The sequence below is a fragment of the Salmo trutta genome, chromosome 34 (genome assembly GCF_901001165.1).
Source record: "Salmo trutta chromosome 34, fSalTru1.1, whole genome shotgun sequence".
In the NCBI taxonomy this organism is placed as follows: Eukaryota; Metazoa; Chordata; class Actinopteri; order Salmoniformes; family Salmonidae; genus Salmo; species Salmo trutta.
Genome location: NC_042990.1, coordinates 1339119 through 1351388, shown reverse-complemented (window position 1 = coordinate 1351388; position 12270 = coordinate 1339119). Strand labels below are relative to the sequence as shown.

The 12270-nt window shown below is 40.4% G+C and overlaps 2 protein-coding genes across 7 annotated transcripts in view; both read left to right on the top strand.

Annotated features, from left to right (window-relative positions):
* The first annotated feature begins 1143 nt into the window (after window positions 1-1143).
* LOC115173288 (E3 ubiquitin-protein ligase RNF115) lies at window positions 1144-6831 on the top strand. Its single transcript, XM_029731251.1, has 9 exons — window positions 1144-1532; window positions 2582-2640; window positions 2889-2949; window positions 3050-3285; window positions 4697-4765; window positions 4899-4971; window positions 5074-5167; window positions 5471-5586; window positions 5940-6831. The coding sequence occupies exons 1-9, from the start codon at window positions 1455-1457 to the stop codon at window positions 6063-6065; spliced, it is 912 nt and encodes a 303-aa protein (XP_029587111.1). The 5' UTR covers window positions 1144-1454; the 3' UTR covers window positions 6066-6831.
* A 2517-nt stretch (window positions 6832-9348) lies between these two features.
* Window positions 9349-12270, top strand: part of LOC115173287 (histone-lysine N-methyltransferase ASH1L) — a 52794-nt gene continuing 49872 nt past the window's right edge. For 2 of the 6 annotated variants that reach the window (XM_029731248.1, XM_029731243.1), the window contains exons 1-2: window positions 9352-9633; window positions 10535-10629. The gene's annotated coding sequence lies outside the window, so the exon portion shown is untranslated. Of the gene's footprint in view, window positions 9634-10534; window positions 10630-12270 lie in introns of all 6 variants that reach the window. The other 4 variants (XM_029731249.1, XM_029731246.1, XM_029731250.1 and 1 more) reach the window with 3 other exon arrangements.

The following is a 12270-nucleotide window of genomic DNA, read 5'->3' as shown; positions in this document are numbered from 1 at the left end:
TAAGCCAGCCGTGGACCTCCACATCCGGCTTCTTCTTGGACTGTGACCAGCCACAGCTGATGAAACTGGGTTTGCACAACCAAAGAATTTCTGCACTGGCATGCTGAAGAAGTGTGCTCTTCACGGGTTAATCCTGGTTTCAACTGTACCGGACAGATGGCAGACAGCGTGTATGGCGTCGTTTGGGCGAGTGATTTACTGATGTCAACGTTGTGAACAGAGTGCCCTGTGGGGTCATGGTATCGGCAGTCATAAGCTACAAACACAATTGCATTTTATCAATGGCAATTTGAATGCACAGAGATACCGTGATGAGATCCTGAGACCCATTGTCCTGCCATTCATCCGCCGACCATCCCCTCATGTAGCAAGAATCTGTACACAATTCCTGGAAGCTGAAAATGTAACATTTCTTCCATGGGCTGTATAATCACCAGACATGTCACCCATTGAGCATGTTTGGGATGCTCTGGATCAACGTGTACTACAACGTATTCCAGTTCCCGCCAATATCCAGCAACTTCGAACAGCCATTGAAGAGGAGTGGGACAAAATTCCACAGGCCACAAACAGCCTGATGAACTCTATTTGAAGGAGATGTCGTGCTGCATGAGGCAAATGGTGGTCACCAGATACTGACTGGTTTTCTGATCCATGCCCCTACCTTTTTTTTAAGGTATACATATCTGTATTCCCAGTCATGTGAATTCCATAGATTAGGGCCTAATTTATTTATTTTAATTGACTGATTTCCTTATGAACTGTAACTCAGTCAAATCTTTGAAACTGTTGTATGTTGCGTTTATTTTTGTTCAGAGTACTTTAAGGGCCAGTTTAATGGACAATCTCCATTGAAATCTTTTTTTTAGTCCACACTACTAAGCTTCAACTGTGATTGTTAAAAACTGTTTTTATTTTACCAGTATATTCTGTTGTTTTGGATAGTCTCATTGGTTGGCCTGTCATGTAGCCTACAACTGCAGATTTCGCTTCAGCTATTTCTTTCGAGAATCAGTCTTGTGGTCATTGGTGCAACAAGTGAAATCGGTTCTGTATTAGAGCAGTTTACATGTCGTGTTTATTGGCACAATTTTTTTGTTGTAAATGTTGACGGGACCCCTAGCCCTATGTATAACCTAGGCTGTTGCAACATTGGTTTGAAGATAGCTGCAATAATCTCAAATAGCAACGCTTGGTTGAAATTTGAGCAGTATACATTTGATATGTATCACCTTTGGAATTACGATTGGAGCAGTCAGAACAATATGTTAACTAGCAAATGTTAATTTAAAATCGGGAAAATATCTTCAATAAATGGTAGCCTATAGTAAAAAAATATATTTTTTAAACTATCCTATGGACTGGACTGACATGACCCTTCTGACAAATGCCCCTACGCCTTCCGTCGGCTTGAGCTACCATACAGACGTCAGTGACTGTATGCTACCGTGAAGATGGCGGAGGCTGCGGCGGCACCACAAAACCGTTTTTTCTGTCACTGTTGTAAAGGTGAAATCGACCCTAAACTCCCGGTGAGTTGACAGAAGTGATTTTCTTCCTTCCTTTCCTGTCCGGTTCTGGACCGACGTTTCTGTTTCAGTATTAGCTAGCAACGCCTCCCGAAATACATTCTAAGAAAATAAACATTTTTATCTGAAACTGAATGTGATTGATAGAATCTAATATTGTCATTACTAAAATACAACGTTATAAGTGTTGTTGCATGGAGTGCGCGCCGTTAGATAGATTGGTTGTTGCGAAGAAATCTGGTGACCCAAGTTTTGGGTTTGCTTCGTTGCCATATTTAGAAGCACTACTGTGTCACCAGCTTGTAGTCGCAAGTGTCAACTGCATGTGAAAAACATTATTGCTGCGTTCAAGTGTTAGTCGGAACTAGGAAACTCGGAAACTTCTGAGTCGCCAACTGGTTAGACTCGGCTCGTGTAGGCTACTCCAAACAGTTAGCAAGTCGGATATTTTTGAGTTTCCTAGTTCCGACTAGCATGTGAACGCGACATTTGCTCGGAAGGGGATGGTGCTGTGGCAGGCAGGGTGTCTCTTGTCGGCACACCACCAGGCGCACCAGCGCGTTTGTCGAGCAGCTGACACAGTGTTTTTTTTTTTTACATTGACATGAACGCGCATCTTGACGTAGTGGACTTGATACCGCCAAGTGTGTTCCTTTTGTATTTTCATGTTATGTAAGGGGCGCAACTTTCACTGGGGATGGGGACATTTAGCAGATGTCATTGAAGGTGTAGCGAAATGCTTGTGTTCCTAGCTCCAACAGTGCAGTAGTATCTTAACAGTGCAGTAGTATCTAAAAATGCTTCACAACAATACACACAAATCTAAAAGTAAAATAATGTAATTAATAAATAAATATTAGATCGAGCAATGTCGAAGTGGCATTGACTAAAATACAGTAGAATAGAAAATAGTATATACACATGAGATGAGTAAAGCAGTATGTAAACATTATTTGAACATTATTAAAGTGACTATTGTTCCATTATTAAAGTGGCCAGTGATTCCAAGTCTATGTATATAGGGCAAATATAAATTGCATTTTTTTCTCAAGGAATTCACATGCCCCAGGTGTGAGTCTGATTTCATTGAGGAGGTGACAGAAGACTCCAGGTAAAGTGTTCAAATCTGTGCTGTTTGTTTTTGTGCTGTTCTGCTTATAGGGGCCTATACTGGACATGCAATATCGTACTATTTTAGGTACAGTATTATGTGCAATTTCAGTTTCTGATATATCTGATATGATAATATACATTAGACTTATTCAATGAAAATAGTTTTACTTAAAAAAATATTGTATTTGCATTTCTCTTAATGTATTAATTTACAATGATTGAAATAACTTTGTCTTTGTCTTTCAGTCTCTTGGAGAACAGCAGCACTGCAGAGGCCAATGATGATACAGGCACACTCTTTTCAGAGGTACCTGAATGTCATCCCAAGTTCTCTTTATCTTTTTCTATCCTTTTCCCCTGTCTTAAACTTTCATCTGAATGTACTGGTCTGCTCTCCCTTCTCCAAGCTGTGGCAGCTGCTGTTTATGGAACGCTCTGCTCTTCTCTTGGATCCCTCCACCTCTGAGTCTGAGTCTGACCAGAGCCATCTACAGGCTGCCGCAGTGGAGGAAGAAGTAGAGGGCCCTTCTGAAGTGCCTGTGGCCTCTGTGGGAGGCACAGATCCTTTAGTGCCTGAACCGGAACGCCCCTCTCGTCCGCCTAGCCAGGGGAGGCGACAGTCCCACACGCCAGCAGTGGAGGGGTTAGTGGAGATGACCAATTACTTATCACTGATCTTGATCTGTCTACAGTGTAACGTTATTACCTTTATCCACTCACTCTCTATTAGCTACCTTTCATGGTTTTGCCCCATGCCAAAGGGTCCAGGCAGTTATAGCTGATGGCTTTTATTTCAGTTGGACGTCAAGCCACCTTAGAGGCAACGACCACTGATTTTGCAATGTTATCTAGCTCTCCATGTCAGTTTTTAGGAAGCTATTCTCACTCGACTCAAGAGCCTGTATTGATATTGAGACATTGTACTATTGTATAATAACATCCTATAACATGATTAGACTAATGGTGTTATATAATCAAAGTAGTCCAAAATTAAATATTTCCTTTCAGTTTATCACAGAATATAATTTCACATATTAACAACAATATATTTCAAACACTATTAAACTATTTGGTCCTAAAAGGTATTATGTTACACTGTAACTACATAATTCTATCACATTATATTACATTGTTATTACAATCAAGTAGGTATTCTCTTTCTACAGGGCCTTCAGAAAGTATTCATACCCCTTGATTTATTCCCCATTTTGTTGTGTTACAGCCTGAATTCAAAATGGATTAAATATAGATTTTTTTCTCACCCATCTAAACACAAAATCCATCAGTGAAAACATGTTTTTAGAAATGTTTGCAATTGTAATGAAATACAGAAATACTGTATCTCATTTATGTTGGTATTCACACCCCTGCCAATACATGTTAGAATCACCTTTGGCAGCGATTACAGCTGTGAGTCTTTCTGGGTAAGTCTCTAAGTGCTTTCCACACCTGGATTGTACAATATTTGCACATTATTCTTTTTAAAATTCTTCAAGCTCTATCAAGTTGGTTGTGGATCATTGCTAGACAGCCATTTTCAAGTCTTACAATACATTTTCAAGCCGATTTGAATCAAAACAACAACTAGGACACTCAGGAACTTCTTAGTCTTTGCTGATAATGTGATGCAGGCACCACCAATATAAAAATATGACGAGTGGTACTCAGTGTTAGATTTGTACAGAGATGAGGTAGTCATTCAAAAATCATGTCAAACTATTATTGCATACAGAGTGAGTCCATGCAACTTATGTGACCTGTTAAGCACATTTTTACTCCTGCACTTATTTATGCATGCCATAACAAAGGGGTTAAATACTTATTGACTCAAGACATTTCAGCTTTACATTTTTAATTAATTTGTAACAATTTCTAAAAACATAATTCCACTTTGACCATATGGGGTATTGTGTGTAGGTCAGTGACACAATCTCAATTGAATCCATTTTAATTCAGGTTGTAACACAAAATGTGGAAAAAGTCAAGGGGTGTGAATACTTTTTTGAGGCACTGTATGTGCAAAATAGATTGAATCTCTCTGCCTATTTCTTTAGTATTGTGCAGCAGTTTTTGGCTGGTCTGTTTGCCAACAATGGAAATCCAGGCATCGCACCAGCTGCACTGTAAATAAGTATTTTTTTAATCTCATAATTATTATTTTCATTACTTTGACTCTTTCAAGGCATGTTAAGCATCTCTCTCTCTCTCTCTCTCTCTCTCTCTCTCTCTGTCTATCTCTCACTCACTCACTCTCAGGTCTGGCATGCTCCATTCAAATCCAGGGGACTATGCCTGGGGTCAGGGAGGTCTAGACGCAGTTATCACAGAGGTCAGTGCTCTAACCAGGCGCAAAATCCAGGCTTTCATCATGGCAGCGCACTGAGTCACAATCTATCTCTGTTTCTTCATTTCTCAATTTCCTCCACTCTAGTTGTTAGGTCAGTTTGAGGGCACAGGTCCACCTCCTGCAGAGAAGGAGATGATCTCATCCCTCCCCACAGTCAACGTCTCTCAAGAACAGACAGGTATGTTCCAACCAAGCTGCAACACCAAACCCATAGGCTACCACTCACAGCATTTATGGGAATGGAGGGTGTGGATCTTGCTCAGTAGTAGTGTACAGTATACCATCTGCAAAATAGATTCTCAAAATTGTGACAATATTTAGTTTTATTCTGAAAAAGAAAAGGTGAGGTGGTCTTTACCCAGATAAGCACCCCGTTCAGAAGCCTTTTAGTAGTGCCGGCACTACTAGTCAATGTTCTCTCTCTTTATTCTAAAATGTACACAATGAATGAACCCCCCCCCCCCCCATGCCTCTTTCTCAGATAGCAGACTGGAGTGTCCAGTATGTAGGGAGGAGTACTCCATGGGAGAGTCTGTCAAACAGCTGCCCTGCCTCCATTATTTCCACAGTGACTGCATAGTGCCATGGCTTGAACTGGTAAGCAGGGGAAGGGTTAACTGGTGGGGTTTACAACACCACTGTATTTCATTTGTCATGGAAGGTTAGTGAGTGTGTCATTGGGGTCACATATACTGTCTTGAGGTAGGGTATTTGGTTATATTGTTCTGGAGGTAACCGTGTGCCACACACAAAGGGGTGGTTTCCTGGACCCCAATCCTGGACTAAAATGCAAGATCAATGGAAAATCTCCATTGAAAGCACTTTTTAGTCCAGGATTAGGCTTAATCTGTGTCCAGGAAACCGTCCCACAGTGCCCATAAATTTTGAGACTTAACTTGTAATGTTAAGCATGTTTTGTCACATCTCACGTTTGTGTTTCTCTCCCACAGCACGATACCTGTCCTGTGTGTCGTAAAAGTCTTGACGGCGTTGACCAGAGCATCCAGCCCCCACCAGAACCCCCAGAGCCCCTCTCCATCAGGACAGACCCTCAGGAGGAGAGACAGGCTATTTGAGGATTAGGCCTCTTTCTCTTCTACCTGTCTGGCATCTCTTCTTCCCTTTACTCCTGAACAAGGCTCATCTCTATCCTCATGCCTCGTTTTTGACCATGCGTTTATTGAAGAGACATATTTCAATTCAACTGTGCCTCATTGTCAAAATTCAACTCTCCTCAAAAATTCACTTCACAATGCATTTACTAGGGAACTTTGATTGACTTTAGAAAGATCCAATATGCCTGCAGTATCACCTCACCTGCAAATGGTTCCAACTGTTTTCTGACAAAATGTTATGGATTCGATTAGTTGATTATTTGAGGGCAAAAACCAAAATGTGCACCCCTTGGGGTCCCCAGGACCGAGTTTGGGAAACCCTGGGGTATTGGAATGAAAACACTGAGAATCTCAATTGCATACTCCTCACGTCCTCTCTCCTCTCCTCCTTATCAAACCCATTGGAGGAGAAGGTCAGAGGGGCGGGACATCTGGCTTTCTCATCCAATGGGTTTTGAGGAGGCGAGGAGAGGACGCGAGGAGTACGCATTTCAAATTCTCCCATCTCCCGCTTCCTCTTAATCTCACATAGCAGTATTTGTTAATAATGTCCACCTCTCTTTATGGCCCCTATTAAACCCTAATACTGTGTTCTTTACACTATCCACCTCCATGTTCTAACTTTATGCACTTTTCTAATGCATTAGTATTTTGCCTCTTTCAATCATTCTGTTTTTAATGTGTACAAGTCACAGCAAAATAATAAATATGTTTTTAGTATTTGATATATTATGATGGGCCTATATATGTATTGGTATGTATATATGATATATGTGTATATACATGTAGAGTACCAGTCAAAAGTTTGGACACACCTACTCATTTAAGGGTTTTTCTTTATTTTTACTATTTTCTACATTTTAGAATAATAGTGAAGACATCAAAACTATGAAATACCACATATGGAATTATGTAGTAACCAAAAAAGTGTTAAACAAATCCAAATATATTTTAGATTTGACATTCTTCAAAGTAGCCACCCTTTGCCTTGATGACAGCTTTGCACACTCTTGGCATTCTCTCAACCAGCTTCATGAGGTAGTCACCTGGAATGGATTTCAATTAACAGGTGTGCATTTGTGGAACCTCTTTACTTCTAAAGTGTGTTTGAGCCAATCAGTTGTGTTGTGACAAGGTAGGGGTGGTATACAGAAGATAGCCCTATTTGGTAAAAGACCAAGTCCATATTATGGCAAGAACAGCTCAAATAAGCAAAGAGAAACGACAGTCCATCAGTCCAACTTTGAAAGTTTCAAAAGCTTCAATTGCAGTCACAAAAACTATCAAGCGCTATGATGAAACTGGCTCTCATGAGGACCGCCACAGGAAAGGAAGACCCAGAGTTACCTCTGCTGCAGAGGATAAGTTCATTAGAGTTACCAGCCTCAGAAATTGCAGCTCAAATAAATGCTTCACAGAGTTCAAGTAACAGACACATCTAAACATCAACTATTCAGAGGAAACTGCGTTAATCAGACCTTCATGGTTGAATTGCTGCAAAAAAAACACTACTAAAGGACACCAGTAAGAAGAAGAGACTTGCTTGGGCCAAGAAACACAAACAATGGACATTAGACTGGTGGAAATCTGTCCTTGGTCTGATGAGTCCAAATTTGAAATGATTGGTTCCAACCGCCATGTCTTTGTGAGACGCAGAGTAGGTGAATGGATGATCTCCGCATGTGTGGTTCCCACCGTGAAGCATGGAGGAGGAGGTGTGATGGTGTGGGGCTGCTTTGCTGTTGATGCTGTCTGTGATTTATTTAGAATTCAATGCACACTTAATCACCATGGCTTCCACAGCATTCTGCAGCGACACACCATCCCATCTTGTTTTCACTTAGTTGGACTATCATTTGTTTTTCAACAGGACAATGACCCAACACACCTCCAGGCTGTGTAAGGACTATTTGACCAAGAAGGAGAGTGATGTAGTGCTGCATCAGATGACCTGGCCTCCACAATCACCTGACCTCACCCCAATTGAGATGGTTTGGGATGAGTTGGAACGCAGAGTGCAGGAAAAGCAGCCAACAAGTGCTCAGCATATGTGGGAACTCCTTCAAGACTGTTGGAAAAGCATTTTAGCTGAAGCTGGTTGAGATAATGCCAAGAGTGTACAAAGCTGTCATCAAGGCAAAGGGTGGCAACTTTGAAGAATCAAAAATATATTTTGCTTTGTTTAACACTTTTTTGGTTACTACATGATTCCATATGTGTTATTTCATAGTTTTGATGTCTTTACTATTATTCTACAATGTAGAAAATAGTAAAAATAAAGAAAACCCTTGAATGAGTAGGTGTGTCCAAACTTTTGACTGGTACTGTATATGTTTGTTAACGAATACATCCGATTGGCAATGAGGTGATAAGATTGAAGATAATAAAAATGGTCAAATTCATAAAGCAGGAGTGAAAAGTAGTCATTGAATACCACGTCCTTCACTCTGCCCATTGAGCGCCTAGTTCCAGATAATGTCCCAAATGGCACCCTATTCTCTACACAGTGCACAACTTTTGCCCAGGGTCCATAAGAGCCATCTCCCAGTCCCGCTTATTTTAAGACAAGGACCAATGATATGCAAGAGTTTGCATGATCGAACTAAATTGAGAAATTAAAATTGAATTAAACGCTTTCTGAATTTTTAACAAAGGCAACTGGATTATAATTCTAAATAGACAGATTTACATCCCGTCTCTAAATTTGAGTCCCACGGGAGTCTAGACGCTTAATTTTGGATAAACATATCCAAGAGCGCACACAAACACTGCCTTTCGTTTTCTCGTGCAAGGTTGTCAATTATGCATAATAATAGGTCAATTAGGCTATATTACACAGAGACAACATGAAAGTTGAATCTCTTCTTCCAGTTCACGTAGTGCATTGCTACGCCGTTGCTGCAGAAGTTCTTCATTTCACTTTCAGAATCAAAAATAAAATAATAATAGGGGCATTTGGTGTAACACCGCCTGGATAAAGTGTCTAGTAGCCTACCATACGACCTCTGCCTCCTCCCGCCCAGGTTCGCATTAGATAACACAGGCACAAAGTAGATTGGCTATATTGTAAAAATCTTTGAAAACAAAAATGTGCTTTTTGGTCTTCATTTAGGGTTAGGCATAAGGCTAGCAGTGTGGTTAGGCTTAGGTTTAAAATCAGATTTTAAGAAGCTAAATTGTAGAAATGTATATTTTTGGCGGGGTTCATGACTTTATGTCTGTCTTAACTAGTGACGACCCTCACCCCGCTGCCCGTCTCCTTCCCTCCCTCCATGTGTGACTGAGAATGCCCGTGTTGTACTGACGTAAACGATACGGGCTTAGCAGACATGGAGGCCCGATTAATGACCGAGGCCCATTCCGACACGTCTCGGCTCAACTAACGTTGTGTTGGAGAAGAGTCCAGTCGTGTTTGGAGATATCAAAGATACCAATTGCTGTGTGAGGAAAAAAAAACGTCGAGGGGGAAGAAATAGAGGGAGATCCATTTCGGGTCTCTTGATTCAACGCAGCCGCCATTTTGTTGACAGTTCGTGTTTTTTTATTTTTAATAACGTACACAGCGCTGCATCTATTTTATTTAAATCTATCTGCTTCCTTAAATATCGCTAGCCTCTTTGCTATTGGATTTGACTTTACTCCTTCGATAGAAGACTATTCTAAGGCATGGCTTAACTAGCTGACTTGCTAGCTTGTTAGCTAAATGTAATTGCATCGTTAGCCGTCATAGTTTAGCTTTAGCTACAAAGCTAGCACTAAGCGAAAATGACAGGTTATTCAGTTATTTGGTTTAGTTTGTATTTCCTTATTCGTGAACTTTATGAAACAAAACGGAGACTATCAAATTATGTAACACTGTCAGATGGATACATTTCCCACAAGTACGGCCACGTTGCTAGAAATCCAAGTTATCATAGCAAGGCAGCCCAGATGATGGCTTGCTAGTGGGCACCATTGATACAATGTAACATAGGTTATTATTGGACGACAGATAGCTTGTTACAAAATTTACATCGTTCTCTTTGAATGTATACGTTGTATCAAGTCACTACAGCACGCGCAATATTTTGTTGCCTCGTTCCAAAAAAAATCATTCTATAATTGGTAACGATGTAATAATTTATCGACTTTTGGCGTCTGTCTAATAACTTTCTGTTTTTGGTTATATTTCTCTTGTAAGCAATATTCTCATGCGTTAGGACGTCGGTTGGGGTCACTGCTAAGCTATAACTACAATATTAGCTTGTTAGCTATTTAGTTATAGCTGACCACTTTGCTTATAACAGCAGTACTATTATCAAGTCGAAACGTTCGCAGTTGATGCAAAAGAGTTTGAAATGGGTACATGTCTGAATTCATAATTGATCTCCCAAAATCGGAATGGAGGTATAATTTTGACATTTCTGTCATCTGCGTTTTTGACAAATCAGCAGTTGGGAACATAAATACTGTGGCGACCATGTTGATACGCACGAAGGGAGGATTTCGATCCACATAATGTGAACACTGTTGTACTCCTACGGAGGTGAGTGGATGCATAATCTGAAAGATTTAGCGACTATTGTAGATGTTGATATTGTCAATCCATATGGTCAATCTTTATTATGCAATATGTATTTTGATGGATAGCTCTTGGGCTCACAATCCCCCACACCCATCGTTACAGCGCATAACGATCAAACGTTCTTGCACGAGGTGATTTGATATTGTAGAGGTGCTCGGCACTTTTACATTGCACGTATTTGTAAATCAAATTCACAGAAATCGTCACAAGGATATGTTTTGAAACCGTGTTAGGCTACGTTCGTACCCGAACCATAACCCGTATCTAACCCTAACCATTTTCAACTTCAACGGGGTAGGGAAGTCTCAACGATCCCGGATAGCAAGGACCATTTGCGATGTGGATGTGTTGATATGGCCAAGCGATGTTGAAAATGGACAATCTTAATAATTTTAACTCCGTGACAGTATGTTTAGCAAGGCTATATTTTACTAGTAGGTTAAAGGCTAATTCCGCCACCTTTCAACCTCCAATTCATCATCTCCAGCAATAAGCCAGTGTCTACATATGTCAAAACAGCACGGATCTGTGGTAATTTTTTTTATAAAAGGTCCCAAAAAATATGCTTATGTTACATCACAGGGTGGATTATTCTGAAATGTGCACATATGTTGACCCTGGTATTGTACTGGAGATAAAGAAAATGAGATTGAAAAGTGGTGAACTTTCCCTTTAAGTTAGGGAAATGAGAGTCTGTTATTAGTGGTGCTGAAGTATAGTACAAAACGTGTATATACTGTAAAGAGATAAGGATGTAGGCTGCAACACTTTTTGGACTCCTACGGAGGTGAGTGAATGCATCATCTGAAAGATTTACAGACTATTGTCCTACTTTATTATTTGCACCTGTCCACAATGTTATACAAGCACACTTTTTCACATAACCTGGAAATATTCAGTCAGAGCATCATCCTCAGTTAACCTTTTTTTATGAATGGTTTACTGCACTTCTATTGTAGGCTACTTACAACAAGTGCATCCAACAGGATGACTGGCATAGGGGTCACGCTGCCTACCCCGAAGGACCTCGGGCAAAATCATTTGAGTGAACTTGTTTTGGGCTGATGATACAGTCGTTTGGGACCCCGATTTATCAGGAATCTTCTGAAAAATCAGAAACCATGGCCTTTTTGGTTTTGTCACCTTCGTTAGTCGTTTTGTTGTGAATTTAGGAAGTAAGCAGTCTAGCTACTCGGTCTATTATCAACAACACATAGGTAAAGATCACATCACCTGCTGTTGTGGTTGAGGCTTTGGTCTCATTTATTGTAATAACTAATAACAGTTTGGAAAGATGTATAACAATTGACTGAGTCAACGGCCAATGATGATTTCAAAATGAAAACCTTTAGAGATAGGTCCTGTCCTGAGAATGCTATCGAGGCTGCTTTCAATACTACGCCATTGGGAAATCAGAAGTTATTAACGTGTGCTAAAGGAGGGAAGGAGAGAGAGAGAGGGGAGGGGGCTTTCCAAATTGTTTACTATGTTCCCATTTCACCGTATTTCTCGGTCATTGTCATTCTATGAAGAGTTTCTCCTGCGAATTCTGTAATTCCTCCCCTTTGCTCTCTTGTCACCTGCTGTTTCCTGCTTTGGAAA

Excerpts from the sequence above, each read along its gene's own strand:
- LOC115173288 (XM_029731251.1), top strand. The coding sequence starts at position 1,455 with ATGGCGGAGGCTGCGGCGGCACCACAAAACCGTTTTTTCTGTCACTGT. Across the intron at positions 2,641-2,888 it reads GAGGTGACAGAAGACTCCAG|TCTCTTGGAGAACAGCAGCA; the intron begins GTAAAGTGTTCA and ends TTTGTCTTTCAG. Across the intron at positions 4,972-5,073 it reads TAGACGCAGTTATCACAGAG|TTGTTAGGTCAGTTTGAGGG; the intron begins GTCAGTGCTCTA and ends CCTCCACTCTAG.